We start from the raw sequence: 26,670 nt of genomic DNA on the forward strand, positions 1-26,670 counted from the left end.
GAAACTTACTTCACTCCAGACGGCTCCCCGCTTGTTCACCTACGAACTGCCACATCCGCCGCCCGTAGCTAACTGCACGGCGGAGGCTCCAAGTTCCTAAGTGAACGTTTGGGGAAGCGTGACGCGTCCCAGACGTTGACGACAGTCACGTGGTTCGCGTAATCTCATGTTTCTTAAAGGAGCCGGTTTATTTTTGTGTTCGTACACCAGGTAGTGCGATCTTGGTGCATGTAAAGAGCCATGTAGAGAGCACCTCCAAACCATACAACAAAAGGTGTGATTATGTTAAACCAACCATATAGATGGTTAAATACTGTTTACATGTTTTAATCCTCAGTAGAATGCGATAAAGTCCCAACTTGTTGTAAACTGAACAAAGTATTAGGTGGTTATTGCATATGTCATGTAAATGACAGAGAAGTGAAAAAAGCTCAGTAGATGTCGGGCACAAATAGCTGGTGATCACTGATATGGTCAGTTTACCGGCGTCTTATTGAGCCCCAAGGGATGTCGTCATTGAGGCCCCGTGTGTGCGTGGAAAGACGATAAATCCAACGCTGCTCTTTTTCAAACAGAATATTATCATTGGTGTGATTCAGCTGCTCTATTACTACCCACTTGACGTCATTGGCACAATGGCCTTGCTCCAGGAAATGTGAGGTCATTTTTGTGGTGACCCTACCACATCGGATGTTACTACGATGTTCTGAGATTCTCGTTTTGATTTTACGCGTAGTCATCCCAATATACCTGAGACCACAAGGGCATGTAATCATGTAGATGACATTACATGAATTACAGTTTGTGTGGTCTCTCAGGTACCAGGTTTTTCCTGCCTCCAATTGCAGAGTTTTTATAGGAGATGTTAAATGGCAGACACTGCATCCCCCACAAGGGAAATGGCCAGTTATCGGTGGCAGACCCCAGGCATTCAGGACAGTAGCCCCTTGTTTTGATTGGTTAACCCTTGGACGAGTGTGTACCAAGGTATCTTGCAAACTCTTTTCTTTTTTGTAAGAGAATAATGGTTTCTGCCAATTCCTGCCATTACTCGTAAGAATTTGCCAATGTTTGCCTATGCAACGACTAACAGAGTTAGAAATATTACTGTAAGTGGTTACACAGGTCAAAGGGACCTCAGTTTCACTCTCTTTGATATTATCCTCCAGCAGCGCTTCTCTATTGTTGTTTCTAGCTCTTTTTCGGCTCTTTTGTAGGATTTTCTTGGGATAACCTCTTTTTTCCAATTTAAGGGTCAGATCATCCGCTTGTTTGTTAAAGTCGGCAAGATCACTACAATTTCTACGTAATCGTAGATACTGGCCGAAAGGGAGGTTCTCACGTAGAGAACGCGGGTGAAAGCTGGAGAAATGGAGCAAATTATTCTTACTTGTTGGTTTATAGTAAGTTTTGCTCGTTAGCCGATTCCCAGATTTTGTTAGAGTGACATCTAGAAAGGTGATGGATCTAGAGTCATATTGGTGGGTAAATCTTAAATGCGGGTCACAGGTGTTAACCCAATCAAAAAAGGATAGTAGACACTCTTCTGTCCCCTTCCAGATTAAAAGCACATCATCAATGTACCTCTGCCACAGGATAACATTGTGAGTGTAGGGGTTTGTATTTGACAGGATGTGAGTTTTCTCAAAATTGTACACATACAACCCCGCTATACTTGGGGCAAAAGTACTGCCCATAGAGGTGCCAGTCTTCTGTAGATAGAGAGTATCTTGGTATTGGAAAAAGTTCCGTTTTAGTGCTAGTGTAGCACAATCTATCACGAAGGTTTTAGATGTATTAAAGGACCATGTTGTCTGATCTAAAATGTCTGCCAGTACTTTAAGAGTGGCATCCTGCGGAATACATGTATACAAACTTTCAATGTCTAAGGACACCAAATAACAAGGTTCCTCTGGAAGTTCTACATTCAGTAGCATTGAAAGGAGGCTTTTCGTATCTTTGATATAAGTACTAGTGGATTGAATCAAAGGTTTAAAGAAAAAATCACAGTACTTAGAAAGGGGTTCTAACTGTGACCCTATCCCCGACACAATTGGTCTTCCCGGAGGTGGTATACGATTTTTGTGGGTTTTGGGGAGGGTGTAAAAGTAGGGAATTTTTTCTTCAGAAGTCGTTAGAAAATCAGCCTCTTGTTTGGTTATGTAACCATCACGTTCCGCAGTAGATACTAACTCTAGAATCTCATCTTTCAAGAAAGAGGAAGGATCTTGGGGGAGCACTGTGTAACTATTAGAATCACTTAGGAGTCTTTTGCATTCAGCGTCGTAGGCTGTAGCATCCTGGATTACTATGCCACCCCCTTTGTCGGCACTCTTGATTACAATTTCTTGATTCTCTTGTAGGGACTTAATCGCCTTGTATTCGCCAGCTGTCAAATTTTTGAAAGTGTTTGGCTCAATCATACTCTCCACTTCCCGAGATACCGCTTGCTCAAAAGTTATGATATCAGCCGGTACTAGATGGGTAGGTGGATTAAAGTTGGATTTCCTCTTGAAATCTGTGTCACTCAAAGGTGCCTGGGCTTGAGTGTTTTGTTGCTCAAAGAAAGATTTAAGTCTGAGTTTTCTAAAAAATTCTCCCAATTCACATTTCAGCTTGAAACGGTCTAACCTAGGGCTAGGTATAAATCCAAGGCCTTTTTCTAGTACTGATTTCTCATCTACAGAGAGTTGGACCTTTGATAAGTTAGTTATCAAACTTGTTGGTTGCTCGGCCCTGCTCTCTGGTCCTGCGCCTTGCTCCGTGTATTGTCTCCTACATTTTCTGTAGGGCCCCAGTGTACCTGATTGCCCATTCTCCTCTTCCCCCTGCCTCTCCGGCCAAACCCTAAAAAAGGCTGTGGGTATATGTTTGGTTGGAATTGTTGCGGTGGAGGGGCAAAATGCGGATTCCAGCCAAATTGTGCTGGAAAAGGAGGTTGGTTAAAGGGATTCTGGTGAAAATCAACGGGTCCTTGGTGTGGATAGGGGAACCATTGTTGATTATATTGATTGTAATTTTGTTTCCCTCGGCCTCTACCTCGTTGTTTATTGCCCCTACTCTCATTACTCGAATTACTTGATTCAGAGTCAGCTGAAGTGTCATGATCATCATTACTACGGGTGGGTGGTGTATAATCTTGACTGGCATAAGGGTAGGTTCTATCATAGGACCATCTCTTCAAATCTTTCTGAAATTTTGTTACTTTAGACTGCGCTAAATTCTCCTTATATTCATTGAGCTCCTTGTTAAACTCGTCGAGCTTCTTTTTGTAACCTGTAACGGTCGCCTTAATGTGAGTTTCGGTGGCTTGGATTTCAATTAGTAAAGCCTCCGAAAGGCGCATTGCAGTTTTGATAATAAGGATTGCCCAGTCATGAGAACGAACACAAAAATAAACCGGCTCCTTTAAGAAACATGAGATTACGCGAACCACGTGACTGTCGTCAACGTCTGGGACGCGTCACGCTTCCCCAAACGTTCACTTAGGAACTTGGAGCCTCCGCCGTGCAGTTAGCTACGGGCGGCGGATGTGGCAGTTCGTAGGTGAACAAGCGGGGAGCCGTCTGGAGTGAAGTAAGTTTCCTTTTAAACCTATGCGGAAACTAGGAATAACAAACCAGTAGCTTTGGCTAAATCACACGCTAACGCGCCTTTTTCAATAATTATTATGCCTTTCAGTGGCCCAGACGTGAAGATTCCTCCTGCCGCTTTGGCCCATGGGGCAGTTTAACAGTAAATAAAATGTAAGTGTACATCCCAGCGTTCTCGCAGTGGGGTGGCTTGAGCTCTTGATGCCTTTCTGCTAAAGTGTGTCTGTGTGTTCTTCGGTTAATTTGCCTAGAGCGTACATCGTTCTCGGCTTTGTCCTAAGCACTGTTTTATAAAGCATCCTTTGCGAGAAGAATTTTCTTCGCAACACGCTAGTAAACCCTCCGTTTCGGTATTTAAGTGTATGCCACGACAAATGAAGGTCTGAGTTTATAGACTGCAAGAAGGATGGATTGAAACAAGAGGGTCCAGCCTGATGTTGAGTGGGCTTAATTTTTCTCCTCTTTTACACATGAAAATGCTTTCGAAATAAAATGATGAGTGCACTGGTGGGGAGTGGTAATCAGGGTAGAAGCACATATGCTTAGTTTAAAAATTATTTAGTATATATATTTTTCAACTTTTCTACTCTCTTATTTACCCCTACAGATCGAGTGGTACCACCTCAAGAGAGGGGGCCTCTAGGATTTGAAAAATTTCTCTACCAACTGCTTCGACAAATTACAGGTCGTATTAGCAAATGACCATACTCTCTGCTTCTGTACACTTTAGGGTGCCCAGGGCAGTGAGTTGTTTCTTCTTTTTTATACTGGTCCTGACGAATGCCGAGCGAATTTGCTTACCTGGCAGAAACATGTTGACCACCTCTTTTTACTAATTAATTTTCTTCACACTTCTTCTATAAAGGGACTCTGTGGTTCAAATTTGCACAACCTAGAGTAGTCCAGAAAAACAATGTTTTTCTAATCACTGTTTTTAATAGAGTTGGAGCTACCCTCTTATTAAATTATGTTGAGGAGTAGTGAGTACTCTTTTTAGATTCACTTTTCACTCCCCTAGCTATAAAAAGGGACCCAATGAAGACAACCGGCTACCAGTGTTCTACTGGGGCCTGAGGGTTCTTTTAGCTAGTTTTTCTGACACGTGCACTCTATTCTTTCCAGCTATCTTTTATAGCCTTGTCTAACATACCTGCGATATTGAGTACTAACCTTGCTAGCATGGTCTGTTTGTATTAACACTCTCTTGTTGTTTGAGTCATTAATTCAGGGGTATGAGAGTGTTTACTTTTGACCCTTACTCTCTTATTGATGTTACTGATCTAGCAGCGCACAGCTGCGGGAGTTTATTTACTTTTTAAGCAAACAATTTACCTCGAGAGGTTTTTTGAGACAGTGCAACACTCAGCACACTTTGGCAATGGAGGCGTCGGGCCTTTCCTACTCCCGAGAGGAGGCTGACGCGATCTTAAATGACACTTCACTTTTTGCTGACCCCTTAGTCGCCCAAGCAATAGCGCAGACGACAGATTGGGACAAGCTGGGAGAGCAAAAGAAAAATAGAATTAGAGCGATCTTGCATGGAACCATGATGAAAGAGTACCTCAACAACAAAATGGCCCCCAAGGGACTCTTGGTCACTAATGCACCTCGTATTTTCCTTGAAGATAGTGTTTTTAGGAAGGAATGGGCACAAATAGCCTGGCACTGCACTCATGACTGGGCAATCCTTATTATCAAAACTGCAATGCGCCTTTCGGAGGCTTTACTAATTGAAATCCAAGCCACCGAAACTCACATTAAGGCGACCGTTACAGGTTACAAAAAGAAGCTCGACGAGTTTAACAAGGAGCTCAATGAATATAAGGAGAATTTAGCGCAGTCTAAAGTAACAAAATTTCAGAAAGATTTGAAGAGATGGTCCTATGATAGAACCTACCCTTATGCCAGTCAAGATTATACACCACCCACCCGTAGTAATGATGATCATGACACTTCAGCTGACTCTGAATCAAGTAATTCGAGTAATGAGAGTAGGGGCAATAAACAACGAGGTAGAGGCCGAGGGAAACAAAATTACAATCAATATAATCAACAATGGTTCCCCTATCCACACCAAGGACCCGTTGATTTTCACCAGAATCCCTTTAACCAACCTCCTTTTCCAGCACAATTTGGCTGGAATCCGCATTTTGCCCCTCCACCGCAACAATTCCAACCAAACATATACCCACAGCCTTTTTTAGGGTTTGGCCGGAGAGGCAGGGGGAAGAGGAGAATGGGCAATCAGGTACACTGGGGCCCTACAGAAAATGTAGGAGACAATACACGGAGCAAGGCGCAGGACCAGAGAGCAGGGCCGAGCAACCAACAAGTTTGATAACTAACTTATCAAAGGTCCAACTCTCTGTAGATGAGAAATCAGTACTAGAAAAAGGCCTTGGATTTATACCTAGCCCTAGGTTAGACCGTTTCAAGCTGAAATGTGAATTGGGAGAATTTTTTAGAAAACTCAGACTTAAATCTTTCTTTGAGCAACAAAACACTCAAGCCCAGGCACCTTTGAGTGACACAGATTTCAAGAGGAAATCCAACTTTAATCCACCTACCCATCTAGTACCGGCTGATATCATAACTTTTGAGCAAGCGGTATCTCGGGAAGTGGAGAGTATGATTGAGCCAAACACTTTCAAAAATTTGACAGCTGGCGAATACAAGGCGATTAAGTCCCTACAAGAGAATCAAGAAATTGTAATCAAGAGTGCCGACAAAGGGGGTGGCATAGTAATCCAGGATGCTACAGCCTACGACGCTGAATGCAAAAGACTCCTAAGTGATTCTAATAGTTACACAGTGCTCCCCCAAGATCCTTCCTCTTTCTTGAAAGATGAGATTCTAGAGTTAGTATCTACTGCGGAACGTGATGGTTACATAACCAAACAAGAGGCTGATTTTCTAACGACTTCTGAAGAAAAAATTCCCTACTTTTACACCCTCCCCAAAACCCACAAAAATCGTATACCACCTCCGGGAAGACCAATTGTGTCGGGGATAGGGTCACAGTTAGAACCCCTTTCTAAGTACTGTGATTTTTTCTTTAAACCTTTGATTCAATCCACTAGTACTTATATCAAAGATACGAAAAGCCTCCTTTCAATGCTACTGAATGTAGAACTTCCAGAGGAACCTTGTTATTTGGTGTCCTTAGACATTGAAAGTTTGTATACATGTATTCCGCAGGATGCCACTCTTAAAGTACTGGCAGACATTTTAGATCAGACAACATGGTCCTTTAATACATCTAAAACCTTCGTGATAGATTGTGCTACACTAGCACTAAAACGGAACTTTTTCCAATACCAAGATACTCTCTATCTACAGAAGACTGGCACCTCTATGGGCAGTACTTTTGCCCCAAGTATAGCGGGGTTGTATGTGTACAATTTTGAGAAAACTCACATCCTGTCAAATACAAACCCCTACACTCACAATGTTATCCTGTGGCAGAGGTACATTGATGATGTGCTTTTAATCTGGAAGGGGACAGAAGAGTGTCTACTATCCTTTTTTGATTGGGTTAACACCTGTGACCCGCATTTAAGATTTACCCACCAATATGACTCTAGATCCATCACCTTTCTAGATGTCACTCTAACAAAATCTGGGAATCGGCTAACGAGCAAAACTTACTATAAACCAACAAGTAAGAATAATTTGCTCCATTTCTCCAGCTTTCACCCGCGTTCTCTACGTGAGAACCTCCCTTTCGGCCAGTATCTACGATTACGTAGAAATTGTAGTGATCTTGCCGACTTTAACAAACAAGCGGATGATCTGACCCTTAAATTGGAAAAAAGAGGTTATCCCAAGAAAATCCTACAAAAGAGCCGAAAAAGAGCTAGAAACAACAATAGAGAAGCGCTGCTGGAGGATAATATCAAAGAGAGTGAAACTGAGGTCCCTTTGACCTGTGTAACCACTTACAGTAATATTTCTAACTCTGTTAGTCGTTGCATAGGCAAACATTGGCAAATTCTTACGAGTAATGGCAGGAATTGGCAGAAACCATTATTCTCTTACAAAAAAGAAAAGAGTTTGCAAGATACCTTGGTACACACTCGTCCAAGGGTTAACCAATCAAAACAAGGGGCTACTGTCCTGAATGCCTGGGGTCTGCCACCGATAACTGGCCATTTCCCTTGTGGGGGATGCAGTGTCTGCCATTTAACATCTCCTATAAAAACTCTGCAATTGGAGGCAGGAAAAACCTGGTACCTGAGAGACCACACAAACTGTAATTCATGTAATGTCATCTACATGATTACATGCCCTTGTGGTCTCAGGTATATTGGGATGACTACGCGTAAAATCAAAACGAGAATCTCAGAACATCGTAGTAACATCCGATGTGGTAGGGTCACCACAAAAATGACCTCACATTTCCTGGAGCAAGGCCATTGTGCCAATGACGTCAAGTGGGTAGTAATAGAGCAGCTGAATCACACCAATGATAATATTCTGTTTGAAAAAGAGCAGCGTTGGATTTATCGTCTTTCCACGCACACACGGGGCCTCAATGACGACATCCCTTGGGGCTCAATAAGACGCCGGTAAACTGACCATATCAGTGATCACCAGCTATTTGTGCACGACATCTACTGAGCTTTTTTCACTTCTCTGTCATTTACATGACATATGCAATAACCACCTAATACTTTGTTCAGTTTACAACAAGTTGGGACTTTATCGCATTCTACTGAGGATTAAAACATGTAAACAGTATTTAACCATCTATATGGTTGGTTTAACATAATCACACCTTTTGTTGTATGGTTTGGAGGTGCTCTCTACATGGCTCTTTACATGCACCAAGATCGCACTACCTGGTGTACGAACACAAAAATAAACCGGCTCCTTTAAGAAACATGAGATTACGCGAACCACGTGACTGTCGTCAACGTCTGGGACGCGTCACGCTTCCCCAAACGTTCACTTAGGAACTTGGAGCCTCCGCCGTGCAGTTAGCTACGGGCGGCGGATGTGGCAGTTCGTAGGTGAACAAGCGGGGAGCCGTCTGGAGTGAAGTAAGTTTCCTTTTAAACCTATGCGGAAACTAGGAATAACAAACCAGTAGCTTTGGCTAAATCACACGCTAACGCGCCTTTTTCAATAATTATTATGCCTTTCAGTGGCCCAGACGTGAAGATTCCTCCTGCCGCTTTGGCCCATGGGGCAGTTTAACAGTAAATAAAATGTAAGTGTACATCCCAGCGTTCTCGCAGTGGGGTGGCTTGAGCTCTTGATGCCTTTCTGCTAAAGTGTGTCTGTGTGTTCTTCGGTTAATTTGCCTAGAGCGTACATCGTTCTCGGCTTTGTCCTAAGCACTGTTTTATAAAGCATCCTTTGCGAGAAGAATTTTCTTTGCAACACGCTAGTAAACCCTCCGTTTCGGTATTTAAGTGTATGCCACGACAAATGAAGGTCTGAGTTTATAGACTGCAAGAAGGATGGATTGAAACAAGAGGGTCCAGCCTGATGTTGAGTGGGCTTAATTTTTCTCCTCTTTTACACATGAAAATGCTTTCGAAATAAAATGATGAGTGCACTGGTGGGGAGTGGTAATCAGGGTAGAAGCACATATGCTTAGTTTAAAAATTATTTAGTATATATATTTTTCAACTTTTCTACTCTCTTATTTACCCCTACAGATCGAGTGGTACCACCTCAAGAGAGGGGGCCTCTAGGATTTGAAAAATTTCTCTACCAACTGCTTCGACAAATTACAGGTCGTATTAGCAAATGACCATACTCTCTGCTTCTGTACACTTTAGGGTGCCCAGGGCAGTGAGTTGTTTCTTCTTTTTTATACTGGTCCTGACGAATGCCGAGCGAATTTGCTTACCTGGCAGAAACATGTTGACCACCTCTTTTTACTAATTAATTTTCTTCACACTTCTTCTATAAAGGGACTCTGTGGTTCAAATTTGCACAACCTAGAGTAGTCCAGAAAAACAATGTTTTTCTAATCACTGTTTTTAATAGAGTTGGAGCTACCCTCTTATTAAATTATGTTGAGGAGTAGTGAGTACTCTTTTTAGATTCACTTTTCACTCCCCTAGCTATAAAAAGGGACCCAATGAAGACAACCGGCTACCAGTGTTCTACTGGGGCCTGAGGGTTCTTTTAGCTAGTTTTTCTGACACGTGCACTCTATTCTTTCCAGCTATCTTTTATAGCCTTGTCTAACATACCTGCGATATTGAGTACTAACCTTGCTAGCATGGTCTGTGTGTGATGTGGAACCACACGATTTCATGTTTCAAGGTACCCAGCCAATAGTTAGCATTGACTAAAAGTATCATCTCCTACATTAGTGACAAAATGTGCAGGTGCAATTTTGGATGAAATGGTGTTTAAATGCTGTTAAACATTCCCCTGTCAAAATAAGAGCAGGTCTATATGGCATGACAAGGCAATCCACTCTCTTGAGTTCCCTGTTTAGTCTTTATCTTTGCTCAAGTAGCATGTTTTTTAATGTAGCACATTACAACACGTGCTTTTACCACACAGTAGGTAACAACGCGGTTGTTACAATGAGCACGTTGTTACCACGTGTGGCATTACATTGCAAGTTGTTCCAATGACTTGTGCTAGGTGGCACGTTGGATTTAGGAATAGTATAAATTACTATCCCTACTCCAGTTCGCGCAACAGCAGGGAAAGTGTTGGATTTAAAATCCAAAATATTCCCTGGTGTTGCACGCCACCTAGCCCAAGTCGTTGAAACATCTTGCAATGTAAAGGCACCTGTGGTAACAACGCGGTCGTTGTAACGACCGCTTGTTATGTGCCTGCGTGGTATTGTCAGCGTTGTGAATGATGTTTCCCCCTGTTTTACTGCGTCATGTAAATTTGAAATATCATAAAATACGTTTAGTCCAGCCAAGTGAAACTAAAAGGTCTTTCCTAACAAGACCTAACAGGACAATATTTTTTAAACAAAGCCCTCTGCATGCATGGCTCCCAGGCAATAGAGTCGTTGGTCTGTAAATGCTGCCTGTTGTCCCTTCCTTGACTTCTACATTAAACATTTACAGACCTTTATCTCCACCTGTTGAGCTAATTCTTTACACTCTCTATTTGTGTTTTGGCAAACTCTCCTCACCTCCTCCTTTTTACCACCAGCCCTAATATCACTTTCACTACCTGTACCTATGAATGAAATATTTTCGTTAAGCTCCACCTGTTCCACTGCTTTGGAGTTTGCTTCACTTTCTTCGAAATATATTTATTCACTATCTGTATCTGTAACACTCTAAATATTCTGGCAATTCCTCGTTTTCCACTGCTATAAAGGTTTCTTCTAATTCCTCTAACACCACCATAGTAACATTCCATTTCACATATTCACTCCACACTATTTACCTTCATCAAATATTTCTTATTGCTCCAAATATACTTCCAGCCATCTTCTATCCCCACCTATCCTAGTATCCTCTTTCTCTTTTATTATCCCAATTAGTCCTTACCTTTTCCTCTCCAAATCCCACGCTATGATTATTTCTCAAGATATAATCCTTCACAATTTTCCATGTTCTGAGCATTCAAAATGGCAGTTAGTTCCTCTAGACCCACCTATCCAAATAGATTGTTTTCTTCCTCTATGCCTACTTCTTCAGACCTTCTTTAAAAATATTCTCATTCCCCCTTTTTTTAATTTCCACCTCTTAAGATATTAGTTTCATCACTGTAGGAATGTGCCCCTTTTTTGTCATAGTCATTTCTGCTTTTTGACACTGGTACTGATGTTTTTTTGACTGATGTGCACTGGGACCCTACTAACCAGACCCCAGGGCCAGTGCTCCTTCTCTAAAACAATGAAAAAAGGTCTAATTGTCCTACAATTGGTACACACTTTGTCTCCCCTGTTTTTTCCTAGTAAGTGGTACCCCTTGTACCTAGGGCATTGGTACCAAAGAGGGTCCCTATGGGCTGCAGTATGTTTTATGCCACTCTAAGGGACCCCCATATAAATTACATGCAGCCTGCCATTGCAAATGGCATGTGATCGTGCAAACCATGAGTGAAAACACAACATGGCACACGCACTGTGTGCCATGCCAAATTGATGTATGCCAAACTCACTGTGAGCCATGCTAATGTGATATATGTAAGTTACCCCTACAGAAGGCCTTGTAGCTCTAAGGCAGGGTGCATTATATTACATATGAGGACATATCTGCACGAGCAGATATGCTGCAGTGCTTTCTAGTTCGATTACTAGATGGTACAAGAGATCAGGGAAGCCCTCTTCCCTATATATACACTGGACACTGGTCATTATGAGTTCCCCAGTTACATGATAGCTTCTCTGAAACGTTTGATGTTTGGTATCAACTACCTTGTCTTAATAAATCTATACTGATTCCAGGATTAGATTTATTCTGACATGCACACAGAGGGCACCTTAGAGGTGCCTTCTGAAACCTTCTATCCCTCTAGTGTGCTGGCTGACTGGTATTGTTCTGCCTGTCACCAAAGACAAGTTTCTGATTCACTGCAGGTGATAGCCCACACTCGCTGAGGCCAGAACCAATGCCTGCTCCGAATGAAGGTGTTCACACCTCCTCCAGCAGGAAGGCTTGTGATTTAGCATATCAAGGCCAGGAACTTCAAAGTCCCTGCCGCCTTTGATATGCGGACCTGCTTTCATCCAGACCTGGGAGATGCCACTCCCTGCCCAGAGGCCCATCTGGCACCAGTGCCTAAGGTGGGCTACCTGATGTGCTCCACAAAAGAAGGATTTCACCATTTTGCTTTTGGTGGAAATAGAAACCCTGAGACAGGGCTATGCCCACTACCCACAGAACATGGTCATATATGGGGTGTGGTGACCCGAAGGCTGAGTAGCCCATTGGCTACTACCTTTCACTCACCTTAACGCTCCTAAATGCAGTATTTAGGTGGCCCCCTGACATGCCTTTAACTCAGATTCACCTGACCAAAAAAGAAGAAGGACAAAGAAAAGGCGCAGACAACAAGAATTGGAGAGTAGCCGTGGACTTGGCACTAAACCCTGCCTGGCAACTTCTGTCACAACAGTTGCAAAGACCCAACTCATCCTACAGCTATGCATCATTCAAAAGCCCCAGAGGGCTACCAGAACTCCACCCACCTGTTAGCATCTTCCTGGAAGTGGAGGAGCCACTTCCCTGAAGCCTGCAGGCACCAACCGCAATGTCCAGTTCACGATCTGCTGACCACTTAGTCCAGCAAGGCTGCAGCCCCTCAGAAGGAGATCATCATGCACCAGGAGGTCAGATACATCTCTCTACCAAGTTTGGAGATGCCAGGGCACCCAAGAGCCACCATGTAACAATGCCTGGCATACCAGACCCCTTACAAGAACTAAGGCTTGTTTGACGTCCAGCCTGGACACCAACACAGCCAAGACTGATCTACCAAAGAAGGACATCCACTTCACTGAGGCCAGCAATGACAGTGGCCCTGCTGTCTTATTTTGTCCCCATTTCCAGGTCGACCCCAAAGGTGAAAGGATCCAGTGCAAGTGACCCGCCGGACAAAACACCTCTGCACCCGAGCCCGCCAGCCTGAGTTCAAGCCAACCTAGGGTGCAGCTTTGTTCCAGATACCCTCAAAACATGAGCCTCCCTTTTGGGTTCCAACAGACTTGTCCCCAAATCCCCACTTGCAGCATTTTTCTGCATACAGTTTTCTCCATAGACTTCAGCTATAGCGTTCAAGGCTACCCTTGCGACCAGCACATCTGCACTCAGACTCACAAGGGCAGGTAATCCAAAACTGCTGGTGGTTCTAAGGATCTTGGCCCCTACATACCTTAAGTCCTGAAGAACTACCCAGTAAGTTGTTTGAAAGTGAACCTATGCAGTGTGTGCTTCTCCCATAGGATAACATTACTGCATTCAAGTCTGATGACTCAAATCTGATGGCTGTTTTTTCTAAGTGCTTGAAAATTGCTAACTCAAAAAGTACTTACCATAATCTCGTAGATCTTGGTGTCTAAATAAACATAAAAATATATGTTATTTGCCTAAATTGGTGCGAAACTTTCTCATTGAGTATGTGTCTCATTTATTGACTCTGTGTGTGCAACAAATACCTAATACTCCGCCCTGATAACCCTTAGGTTGCTTGACCACACTATCACAAATAGAGCACCTTGGGATTGCTAGAAAAAACCCCTGCATAGAAATAAGGGATACCTGGACTCTCTCGACAGTGCACCTCATTTTTGTACACTATATGGAAAGCCAGCTTCCTATATCACCTCTATTTCAATGCTTCAAATTTATTGTTTTCACCACTCCTCTTACTCCGCCACTCTAAAATATCCCCTTGCATCCTCCTTGATCCACACCACCTCCCATTACATAACTTCCTTCTCTCTCTTTTTTGACCTTTCTAAAATCCCTAACCTCCACTAGCCACAATGTTGAGTGCCCTAAGGCAGCCATTTTATATGCCATCTACAGAAATGGTTGGGTCTCCACAGATGACGTTCCCTCCCAAAGGAATTAAAGCTATGTTGTTTGTATCCTCTTCCCCTTTCAGAAATCCCAACAGTGGCAGTGGTAAAAAATGATATCCTGGTTGCCCTCGGTGATACAACAGTGATGGAATGCAAAGCAACGGGCATCCCACCGCCCCAAGTTAAGTGGTTCAAAGGTAAGACAGCTTGGAAAACTGTAATGTACAAGCTTGTACTTTGGTTTTGATGGCATCATTTCTGTTGGTCGTTGCCTATGCGCTATGAAAATCAAAGGCATGAGTCACTGCCCTCCTTGGGAACGTATGCAAGGCAGAGTTTTAAGCATGCTGTCTGTACCAAGAGACCTCTCCTGGTAGTGTGCACAATACAGATAATATCATAGAAAGAGAAAATGTTTCCTCAGCTATCACTCCAATCTGATAGCATCAGTTCAATAGTGGTCACTCGATCATGAAAGCACCCTTTACTCTTCCTTTGAAGACGGCAGTGTGTAGTTGGCAAGAGAAGGAACTAAGGAAGTACTTATTTTAGCAAACTAATCCTAGGTCATATTGGGTGCTTCGTCCAGACTGTTCTAGCATCAGATCTATGAGTCATGCAGTCTGCTTAGCCATCAGGAATTGAGTCACAAGTCACAACTGGCTGGTATGTTTCTGATATTTTCCTCTAGCACCTCACAGTTTTTGTCAAACAGAACATTTAAAATTGATTGCTATTATGTGTTGCTGTAGATAGGCAGCAGGACTCAGTGAACCATAATGAATTAAGACCTCCTTCTAAGAAATGCTGCTGGCCTGGCCACTGCCACTTGCCGAAGGAAACATTTTACCTTAACTATTGTTGAAGGAAATTCTCATTCGTAAGTACTATTAAGGTCTGGTTTAAAGTATGCAGCAAAGAGGCATTTATGGATGCCAAAGCCTGATAGAGAGAATTTCTAATTTTTAATATGAGCTTTGGTGATTGAAGTAGAATAGTTTCCTTTGTTAGGTCTCGCTAGAGTCAGCGCATGCGCTGATATTGCGAGACATTTAGTAGCTGCTTAAAAAAGCGATACCATGCCGGCCACCAGCTTGCGAGAACGCGCACAAGCCCGCGCAACGTGCACAGCACGTTTTCCGGTCACGTGTGTGCGCGTGCGCTCCACTCGTTTCCTTTTGCCGTCACACGGGACCCCTGCCTTCACTTTTGCCGTCTTATTTTTTTACGAGCGTGGCTGCTCACTCTCTACCCCTCCCTCATCACAGAGCGCGTCTTGTTACTAAGAAGAATTGTGCATAGTGACTATCACAGACTAGGCTAATAGAGCCCCTCCCCATGTGCTGCAGTATAACTCCGCTTTCCATGATGGGACCAGTTTTCTAATACCCACAAACATGGCAGTTTTGTGACTTTCATCACCTTTCAAGACAAGCCATGCCTCGACGCGCTCACTCCTTTCTTGCATGTGCTTTGCTGCTGTGTAACTTTTTACGAACCCTGTTCAGAAGTCCACAGTGGTGAGCCATTCACGCCTGAGAGGAGTACTATCGTGGATTCCTGGCAGGCGTCAGTGTGAACCAGGCCCTTAGTGTCTGTCTTATAGGTGTCTCTTTAAGGACCAAGATGGCGCAGTGTCAGTGCTGTGAAGTAGCCAGCTGCCGTCCTACTCGCGAGCTGTGGGTCAGGTAACGTGGCAGACACTGTGCCAAGCTGCTCACATCTCCTGAGCTGGAATCGGGCAAGATGTGGAGGCAGGGGCTGACAGGAGGGCAAGCAATTACTTGGACAAACACTTTTGTTTTTAAGAGACATGATTGGTGTCATGAATCCTGACCAACTTTGCCAGTGTCTTTGAACACATCTTAGACTTCCTCGTGCTTTTCTCCTCTGGCCCTTGCCATGAGTTAAATAAGAAAATCTTTCAGTATCGTGTGCATGTAGAAACAGAGTCTTATAGACCCCAACACTTGCACGGGAATGCCTGGCGTTATCATACAAGAGCAGGAGTTGGTTGCTGGAGAATTGACTGGCGTTGCTCTAATGCATGGCTTTCAGTCTATGGCTTTGACTCCTGGGGGGCCAGGAAGTAAGGGCGAAACACTGCTTCCAGAATTTTGGGACCCGGCCCGGGAAAGATCGTTTCAAAATACTTCAGCAGCAAACCTTTATTTATATTGAAACGTGCTTCATGTACGGAGAGCAGTACGTACTATCCATTGCCTCTATTCCTGTAATATATCCACCTTCCAGTGTAATACTGTTCCGTTTGTTGTACCTCTTGCGTTATTTAAAACGATCCAATAAAGTCTTATTTTAGGATTCTGCAAGCCACTGTTAGAAGAAGCCAGGGCCCGATGTCAAAGTGCCCATTTCACAGGCCTGTGGGTAGTTAGGACTTACTCCTTACTTAGGTGTGACTAAATTTGCAGGTATAAAACACACTCATGAACAGGCATTGGCATAGTCTATCAGTCTCGCCTTTGGGACCTTATACCTGTTTCGCCAAAGCTATTGGCTTTGCCGGTGTCTTTAAGCTATGGTGTAGAGCAGTGTGGCTGCTGCGCAGCTTGTTGGAAAGTTATAATAAAAAAGTGTTATCAGCATGTTTTTACCTTATACTTAATTAAGCAAGTAGACATTATGTACAACTTAAAGACCTTATTAAACAAGCATTGGCATAGCCAATAGGTCTCGCTTTTTGGACCGTATAAGTATTTAGTTATACAGCAGAATATCCTTAGTGCAACAACACCAACTGTTGCATGGCTAAACATTTATAAGGTCCCAAATGCGAGACCTATTGGCTATGCCAGTGCTTGGTTTAGTTTGAGCTGCCAGCCTCATGCTTCACACATGGAGGGCCTCTTTTATGAGGTTTTGCCATAGGACATCGCTGCAGGCCTTCCTGCTGCGCTGCCCTATGGCAAACGAAAATGGCAGGAATGTGCCGTATCTCTCACATACAGAGCATTCCTGTCCTTTTCCCCAGCACTGCCACATAATGGGCTGCAGTGCGCAAACGTAGGCACCTTTGCAGCCTGGTGCAAGGATGCCTGCATTGCGGGGATGATTATGTTTGTGCAGGAAGGAAACCCTTCCTGCAGAAAAACAATCACAAGAGGCTTTTTCCTCTTTCTATGTATGCTTCAGAATACAGCACTCATAGAAAAAACAGGGTGAAATAAAGATATTTCTCCTCATTGTGCGTCCCTTACACCTCCCTGGGAAGGTGTAAGTTTTTGGCACTGTCTCAGATTTACGATTTCTTTTAACTCTTGGGTAGTGTCAAAAAGCCATGGCTGTTGCTGGGAATGCTCCCTGGAAACTGGACTTGAGACTTCTTTGGTGACAAGGTAACTGTCCTACAAATCTGTACTAGCCCCTGGACCTTGCTTCCTGTAGGAGTTAGTGCCCAAACACAACTTTTTGCTTTTCTTAAGGTCTCGCCATATCCATGTTTCTACAGAGCTCTAGGACCTCATTTATGGCATTTTGGCATTGGGCAGCGCAGCAAGGCACCTTGCTGCGCTGCCCTACGTTAAAGTGAAAGGGCAGGAATACTTCGTATTTAAGCAGTAGAGTGCATTCCTGTCCTTTCAACCATGGTGCAAGGGTGCCTTCATTGCAGGTAGGATTGTTTTTGTGCAGTAAGGGGCACCTCACTGCACAAAAACAATCCTATGAGGCATTTTTCACTTTATATGTGTGCTCCAGAAAGCAATACACATGGAAAGAGTAAAAAATGAGGAGAAGTAAACATATTTCTCCTCGTAATGCCTCACCTCAGGAGGCGTACTGATTTGATGCTTCCCCAGGTTTACACCCATGGAATGCCTCCCAGGCGCAGAGTAAAGTGACGCAGCGATTTGTGCTACGTCCCTTCCTCATGATTTATGAGGATATTAAAAGCCACACAGGGTAGCTTTGTGCGGCTTCATAAATCTTTATGAGAGCCCTGCGTCATGCATGTACCACTTTACAGGCTCTCGTAAATAAGCCCCCTAGTTTCCAGTCAAACCACACTCAACATATCTTGCCTCTTCTCTGCCTTCTAGTTTACCAGGGTTGAAAGAGGTTAATTCGCCACTATACTGCATGCTTTAAATCACAATATCACATCTCTACATCAATCCAACCACTTCACTATAAAGCAAGTATAGGTGGAGACCAGAATGGTAATTATATAATTTCTTTGCAATCTAAATGTAATCAGAACTCAGAATAGCAAATATTTATTTATTTGCCTTCTGGTGTAGTGGTTGCCTGTGTAGTGAATGTGAGAATATTGTAGGTCTATATTATCGACCTCAATATAGTGGCAAAAAGCCTCTAAAGGCCTGATTCACAAAGGTAAGCACACTTTCCTGTAAGTTTATGATGGTTTTCTACAGTCGCGACCGGCCTGATTTGTGGGTTGCGGGAGGGTGTGGTCGCGCCGGCAATGCAGCGTTGTGATTGGTTTTGAGTGTCCTGGCCCTCTGCAGTCATAAACATTCTACTAATAAAATACCTTTGTGATTAGCAAACAATCATAAACTTACACAAAAGTGTGAGTTTCTCTTTGTGAATCAGGCCCCATGAGTTTCTACTGATTTTGCAGAGTTTGAAGGGATAGATTGAGGAAGCTGAGAGGACAAATAGCTATCATTGTAGTAATCAAAGCAAACCTCTAGTTTTCTAGTGAGGTCATACTGGGTTCACCCTATTCTAAGTGTAAACTTTTTTTAATAACTAGGGAGAGAAGTAGAGGAAATTAAACCCATTTGACCAGATATGCACTTGCTCAAATGGGGAAGACAGGATTAGAGCTCTGGTTGGAGGCATGTCAAAATATTGTGGTTGAAATGTCAACCGCCAAAAATATTGAATCTACAATATTGACTACCATTATGGGCATGACTGCAAGTTAAGGAGAGCATTTTGCCCCAGGGGATATCAATCTGTCTAATCACAAATGGCCCGGTGTTCCTGCATCCACATTTGCCCAGTGCAGACAACCAGACCCGATTTTGTTGATTGAAAATTCCAGCCCATAAAAATGGAATGCAGTGTGGTATTCTGTAGAGTAATTCTGTGCTTACACAGTTATTCCCCTTTCTGAGGGGTCTAACTCGTAATAGCCAGGCTTTCATGGAGACATACCTGTCATTAAAAATAAATATGGCCTCCATGAATCTCCACATCTAATTTCGCCTAATTCATAATCAGGGACTCTATCGTCAAGGTAAGTATGTATAGGGAAGTACAGAAATGCTATTCTTAGCTCCACTTGTTTATTAGCCTTGAACATATAGTGGTTGTCAGTATTGTTTAGTTGATACTGTTGGAGAGTCTCATCCAAGATCTCCAACCCATGGTATGACGGGAGCCTCAATGAGGATAGACGTGCCATGCGAATGGCAGAGCGCACTTGGAGGTCAGCCCCCTCTGCACTGCACCTAAAAAGACTGAAGGAACAGAGAAACGCCTACTTCAGGAAAATAAAACGCTCAAAAAGAGATTTCTTCAGCCTCCAGCTCGCCCAAGCAAAAAACCGCCCAAGAAAACTGTTTGAGATAATCAGAACACAATCCAAAGAACAACCCCAGACACTCAGCGACATGGGCGCCACACCGTCCTGTGAAGACTTCTCTGCCTTCTTTAACCAAAAAACTGACAACATAAGAAGCGATCTTCTTAATGACGCAATCCTTTACTCCAATCCCCAACACACTAAAGTGTCTGAACCAAAGAACAATGCTACATGGTCATCCTTTGGCACCTACTCCGAAGAAGAAATTGGCAGATTGCTCAGCACCCTGAAACCATCCAATCACCTCATTGACCCCCTTCCTGCTAACGCTGTAAAGGACTTTACCCCCTTGCTCCTCCCACTCTGGACTAAGATTATCAATAGCTCTCTTCAACAAGGATCCATCCCTAACGCCCTCAAAGTCGGGCAAGTCACACCGCTACTAAAAAAACCAACAGCAGACCCGACTGATCTGAACAATTACCGCCCTATTACAAATATTCCCACCCTCGCTAAACTGCTGGAAAAATGCGTACAGCTACAACTGACTAAACACATTGATAAGTTTGATCTCCTCAATGCGCATCAATCAGGCTTCCGAGCAGGGAACAGTACTGAAACTGCCATGACTCACATAGTGGACGACGCCCTCCAAATCCTAGACCAAAACGATACCTGCCTCCTCATCCTTCTGGATCTCTCCTCAGCATTCGATACAGTTAAACATGAGAACTTACTCGATCTGTTAAACACAAGAATGGGCATATCTGGGACTGTTCTCAAGTGGTTCACCTCCTTTCTACACAACCGATCACAAAGATTCAAAAGTAACAACCTGATGTCCTCTCCGGTACCTGTTTCACTAGGCGTCCCTCAAGGATCCTCCCTCTCCCCAACACTGTTCAACCTAGTTATGGAACCTCTCACTACCTTGCTACAGACATCCAATGTTCACTTCCACATGTATGCCGACGACACCCAACTTTATCTCAAAATACAATCTCCCAAGGACATCATGCTTCTGAACACCACGATCAGAAACACCCAATCCTGGCTTGCCGAGAATCACCTCAAGCTCAATGCGCTGAAGACTGAGTTCCTCCTGATCTCACCTCCTGCAAAAATCTCTACGGCCCAAACATGGCTTAAGCACCTAACGGCTCTAAATGTACAACCTACCGTCGTAGACTCGGCTAAATCTTTAGGCATAACACTCGACGCCAATCTCAACATGCAGCAGCACATCAGCAAGGCAACCTAAGGAGCGAACTTCCAAATCAATACCTTGAGAAAACTTAAACCCTTCCTTCCTGCCAAAGACTTCCAAACTGCAGTAAAATCTATAGTCATCCCGCACATAGAATACGGTAGCACCGCCCTCTGCGGGCTCCCCCTAACTACAACGGCACCCCTAAGAGCGTCCCTTAACGCTGCAGCGAGACTCATCACTGGTTCAAAGAAACACTCGCATATCTCCCCTGACTTTAAATCCCTGAACTGGCTACCTTTTGAAGCTAGAATTCATCTGAAAATCGCCTGCATGACACACAAGGCTGTACACATGAACTCACCCGCCTACCTCACTCAAAAGCTGACAATCTCGGGTGGCTCTAGAACTACTAGAAGCACAAACAATCTTCTGCTGAAGCCTCGAAGATTTTGGAAGGAAAAAACCTATAAACGCTCTTTTTCAGGAATGGCACCCAGGATTTGTAACTCACTCCCACCTGAAACCAGGCTCATCTCCTCCAACAAACTTTTTAAGAAAGAAGTTAAAGCGATCCTCATGGCTAAATACACATGATCTATTACTCTGTATCTCTCATGAATCTGCTCTGTAAGACCTGCTTGACCCCTTGGTCTATCTGTATTACTTGTATTATCGACTTACTTGATTGTATACGTTCCCTCGTTGTATATTGTTTGTATACGCTCCCTCTTTGTATATTTTTTACATTGTTGACGCACCTTTCTGACTTTGCACACTCTATATTATCGGCGCAACTGCTTGAATATGCACCTTGTATCAACACTACCTCACCTATGATCTACCTCATGATTTTTACCTACCTATGTATTTACGCACCTTGTACCGAACTACCTCAACTATTACATTGTATTACCCTATCACCCCAGTGTCCTGTAAAGCGCTCTGATATCTGCAAAGATCTTGTTCGCGCTATATAAAACTTTCAAAATAAATAAATACATGACTTTGCTGGCGGTTCTGAAACTCGTAATATGCATGGCGGTACAGTAGCAGCACCACCCGCATATTACTGATACCCGACTGCTGCGCCACTGCCAGGGAATGCGGTTCCCTGACAGCTACGGCTGTGGAATGGCAGTCCGACCGTCCAACTTTTAATGGGGCGGTTTGACAGTCGGTGGGGTGGTGGCTAGTCCACCACTGCTGTGCCCCCATAAGTCTGGCAGTTCTCAGACCATCAGACTCATAATTAGGCCCTAAAGGGGTGCCCACAGAGGTCAAAATGGGCAGGAACCACTGCTCTAGACTAAAGTCCCGATAATGGATTACAAGAAAGTTTGTTCCAAAGCTATAGTAGTTGCTATAATTAAGCCTGGTGTCCCCCATATCACATTTGACTGTTGCTGTATAGAGGCCAACCTCTAAATATGGCAAAATATATATTTTCCCATGTAGGGAACTGTTTCTAAATATCGTCTCACCTCTTTCTAAATCTAGGTGACTTGGAGTTGAGGGAGTCCTCCTTTGTTATTATCGACTCGTTCAAGGGCATCTTGAACATTCAAGAAACTCAGGACCTGGATGCTGGTGATTACACCTGTCTTGCAGCCAATGAAGCGGGACGAGCAACTGGCAAAATCACCCTAGATGTCGGCTGTAAGTATTGCTTTAACTTTCTAAATGTGTGCAGTGAAATAACGAGAATACCAGATTGGATGTATTCCACTTTTGGATTCAAGGATATTGCATTGACAAACTTGGTCATGAGTAGACAGGGATAAGCTCCGATTTCATCGGGCAAGAAACAACTGATTCTGACCAGCTCTGGTAATGTAAAAGGGCATGATTATAATTAAGTTGACAAATATGACTTGGACGTGTGTGGATTACAGCACACTTAGCGCCAAGCATTGCTTATTTGGGTCGGTATTTGCCCAGCACTGGAACTCATATTTGGGTACTAGGTCACTTTTATGAAGAGGGAATACATTGTAAAATAAAATATACAGTTTGTCTTTACAAGTTCAAAACAGGACTGATTTGCAAATGTGGGCCACTTTTTAGCAATCTGATTTGCTAATGGGGACCACTTTTATTTTGGTGCTGGGCCTATTTTTTGTCCCAGTCCGACACTGGCTGTGTAAAATGTACAACCTCGTGAGGTTTTCCTAGTCGAAATGGCATGTCCTGCCGTGAAGAATTGAACAGTGCATCAGTGCTTCTAGGAGACGGACTCAGCAGGCTTTAGCAGGTGGAGGTGCTGCTGAGGCATTGGGGTACCGGCTATGGGACGCCGACACCGCCTGCAGGAAATGCTAGAGGGCTTCAGGTATTCCGGTCATACAGCACTGAAACTCTAAGTAGGAGGAAGTGCAGTGAGTGCGAGCTCTGTAGACCTGAAGAGCTTGTCAGGAGCTTCTACTGGGAATGGTGGAGATCTGCTGGTTACAGAGAGCTCACGGTCTCAGCATGGACTGCTGCAGGTGCTGCAGCCGAGGTCTTTGAGCCTCAGTAGGAGCTGCTGAAAGGAGTGGTGCTGGAGCAGAATCGATGCTGGAAGAACCCACAGCAGGTAATACTATGCTGGCCCTGAAAAACTCGAAGGCTTAGAGTACGGTGAAGAACTGATGTTTGCGGGCTCGTACTGCCAGCACGGGAGGACGTGGTGTTGAAGTTGGATAGTTGCAGCTCCCTACAACGCAAGTAGATGGCACAGAATATTGGATCGCTGACGGGCTAAGGACAACCCTGTATGGGTCTTTGGAGCCAATGGTAGCGCTGAAGGGTATGTGGAGTTCTGGCTGTGGGCATGAGTGTAACGTAAGGGCCACTCCTTCCCAAGAGTGCAGGGGGCTCCTGGACTACTGGTCCTGAGAAGGGGGAGCTCAGCCCCCTGTCATCACACTGAAAGTCTATCTAGATGTGACGTGGAGCCTCAAGTTTCATTGTGGGTGTGGGTGTGGGTAGTTCACATTGTATGTGGAGTGCCGCAGGTGGGAAGTTTGCACTACCAGTAGTACTGCAATGACTCCTAGAAAGGACCACATGCAGGTGCGGGTGATGCTTGCCCCGCAGCACCTGTAGTTTGCTACCCAGCTAGGATTCTTTAAAGTCTGAAACAGAGAAGAGAAGCTGCAGATTTCTAGTTGGGATATATTAAAATAATCATTGGAAAAGAGGAGAATTCTGGACCTAAAAGAAAACCATATGCCAATGATTCTCTGCTTTACCAGAAGCCATTTAATTCAAACTTGTAAAAAATGGTCGAGTTTGCCGGTTATTTGCTTTTCCTACTATGTTCGAGTTCTGTATCCTCTCTGCTTATTTATGCAGGATTCAGATAAGCTGAAATAGGGAATGTTACAATAATCATTTCTAAATAAAACACATGCCGAGACTGTCTGAGCATGAAGATGATGTGGGAAGAATGTCCCTGAAGCCTTAGTGAGTTGAAACATGGCACAGAGACTATTTAATCTGGGCTTTGAGCAGTGGTGTTGAAACAATTTTCAAAGTGGGGGTGGTGCTATCCATAGTACATTACTAAAGATATAGGAATTGTGAAAAATCCAAGCGTCACACAAGGGTAGCAAATTAGTCTTGCATGTGAAGCAGGAGTGCGGTATAGGGGTTGATATGTAGCCAGCTGTGCATTTTCGAGCATACTGTTGCCAGTATATTACTAACACATGGTGTGGTAGTGAACGGTAATTTACAGACAGCACATTTTCCAATGAAATGGCTACTGATTGTGCACAGTCATGCAGTTTTATTGATAAAACTACATAGGACACACACAATTGATAATGTGTAGAGCCTTGAGACCCTAATGTGTGAGTATTGTGCTTTACCAACCCTGCTTGATTGATTGAGTGATTGGTGTCTGCGAAAATGAATGACCTTCAAATCACCAAGTAAAGTGTCTTGATTTGTTATGATCGTGTTAAAACCTTTTTTTCCATCACACTTCAGATTTACAAAAACTGCGCTCAAATGTGTAATGTAAATGTAAATGTGTTGTATTTGTATAGCGCGAGCAGTAACCCGTAAGCATCCCGGCGCTTGTACTCCTACCACAAGGGAACCCCTCCTGGCTTTTCCTTGTGAGGTGTCCACTCCTGGGCATCTCATGGTGAAACCAGGCATCCCTTGTGCATCGGGGGCCGTTGTGGAGACTAAGCAAGCTATTGCCCAGAGTTGCAGCGTGGGGCCCATGCTTAGATTCGGCACTGAGGCGAGAATATCTGGTCAGAGGAATTTAAGCCCGATCCCGCCGAGGCGGGAATCGAACCCTGGTCTCTGGCCAGCGCTCTGCATCAAGGTCTGCCGTTCTAACCATTGAGCCACACTTCTCCACTCTTTGTCCTTTGGTAACTGCTGATAAAGTGTGAAATATTTGTAGAGTTCATCTACTGGTGTTTAAACTTTGTTGTGAGTTAGGAATAATCAGACATCATACATCCTTTCCTTTCTCACTCCCTGTACACGAGTAAGATGGTCACATAGTTGATTTCTACAAAATCCTCTCACTATATGAAATCAAAATTTAAAGGCATCTTTATTGTTCATTTACCTTGTAAACTCCAGCACAATTATTCTGGGGGTGCTGCAGCACCCCCAGCACCACTACCTCCAGCGCCTATGGCTTTGAGGGAAGGCTTTTCATCCACCAGAATTCCTGAGGATGATTTATGGTGCCGGAAAGCGACTTCTCCCATTGCCATGGGCCAAATATTATCTTGCCATCGCTCAATATTGTTAACTACTGGCAAGATCTCACTTTTCTTGGCATTGAGTTTGAGGAAATTCTGCAACTTTCATGTCTAAACTCCATGCAAGCAGGTTCTTGCTGGTACAAAAAATAGGACTGGGCGTCAAAATAAAGGTGGCCCTATTTAGCGAATCAGAACACTAAAAAAGGTGCCCGCATTTGCAGTTTGAACTTATAAAGACATCTGCATATGTGTTTTGCAAGGTATGGGAGGCTGTATGCATTTGTACTTACTACGGGCAATGTTTGTGCTAATATCAGGGAATTTTACTTAAAAACCAGCCCATAAGACCATAAAACAGGACCTTAAACAGTCAAAACAATGACCCGCACACTGACCTATCTTTCGATTTTAAACTTTTTTATTGAGTTTTATTTTGAGATACAAAAAGTAATAGGTCCAGAGGGATGCATACAGTTTATGAGGATGAAAGTTCTTCTCAAAGATTTGATTTTGGAGGGGTGTAAAGCACAGTTGAGTCTAAGAAGATTTTTTCGTGGTGAAATAATTGACACTAACCTATCGTTCTAGCACACCTGGCACTATGGGCCCGTGCGCCCCAGGATGCAATCTGTTAAATTAATTGAGGATTTAGGTGCATGGTGGTCTAGATGCAAAGTAAGTTGTGAGCTATCTGCAGAAGAGACAGCCAAAAAGCCAATAGGTCTAATCAGCCGGATCAGTGGACGCATGTAGATGCTAGTTAGCATTGGGGAGAGGGAAGAGCCCTGTGTAGCTTTGTATTGAAAATAAACCATGTTGTGTTATATATCCAATGCTGACATTATTGGACATTGCAAACTGATAAACATTTATACCAACAACGCAAACAGGTATGGCCACTTATATTATGTAACATTATTCACCCCTAATCGAGTTACAAACACAATGCTGCAGCGATAAACATAAATCTAGCCTGAGGTAGAGAATGGGCAATGCTGGGGTGTTTTATGAGAGTTATACCTAGAACTGTAATGGAACCATTGTTGGTAACATATGGATTATTTGTGAACATTGCCTAGAGTACTCCCCCCAGTTCTGCGCCCATTGCTGTGAAGGAAGAATATACATTTCAAGCGGCCCAAAGAAGAGCTATGAATATAGCACAAGGT

At 43.7% G+C, this 26,670-nt stretch overlaps 1 protein-coding gene across 1 annotated transcript in view; it reads left to right on the forward strand.

Annotated features, from left to right (window-relative positions):
• HMCN1 (hemicentin 1) overlaps positions 1-26,670 on the forward strand; it is a 1,183,532-nt gene that overhangs the window by 433,142 nt on the left and 723,720 nt on the right. Inside the window, exons 14-15 of the mRNA XM_086956029.1 lie at positions 14,145-14,258; positions 22,284-22,442. Of these exons, the coding sequence (XP_086812155.1) occupies positions 14,145-14,258; positions 22,284-22,442 (273 nt within the window). The remainder of the gene's footprint in view (positions 1-14,144; positions 14,259-22,283; positions 22,443-26,670) is intronic.

The sequence above is a fragment of the Lissotriton vulgaris genome, chromosome 1_1, assembly GCF_964263255.1.
Source record: "Lissotriton vulgaris chromosome 1_1, aLisVul1.2, whole genome shotgun sequence".
NCBI classification, from domain to species: Eukaryota; Metazoa; Chordata; class Amphibia; order Caudata; family Salamandridae; genus Lissotriton; species Lissotriton vulgaris.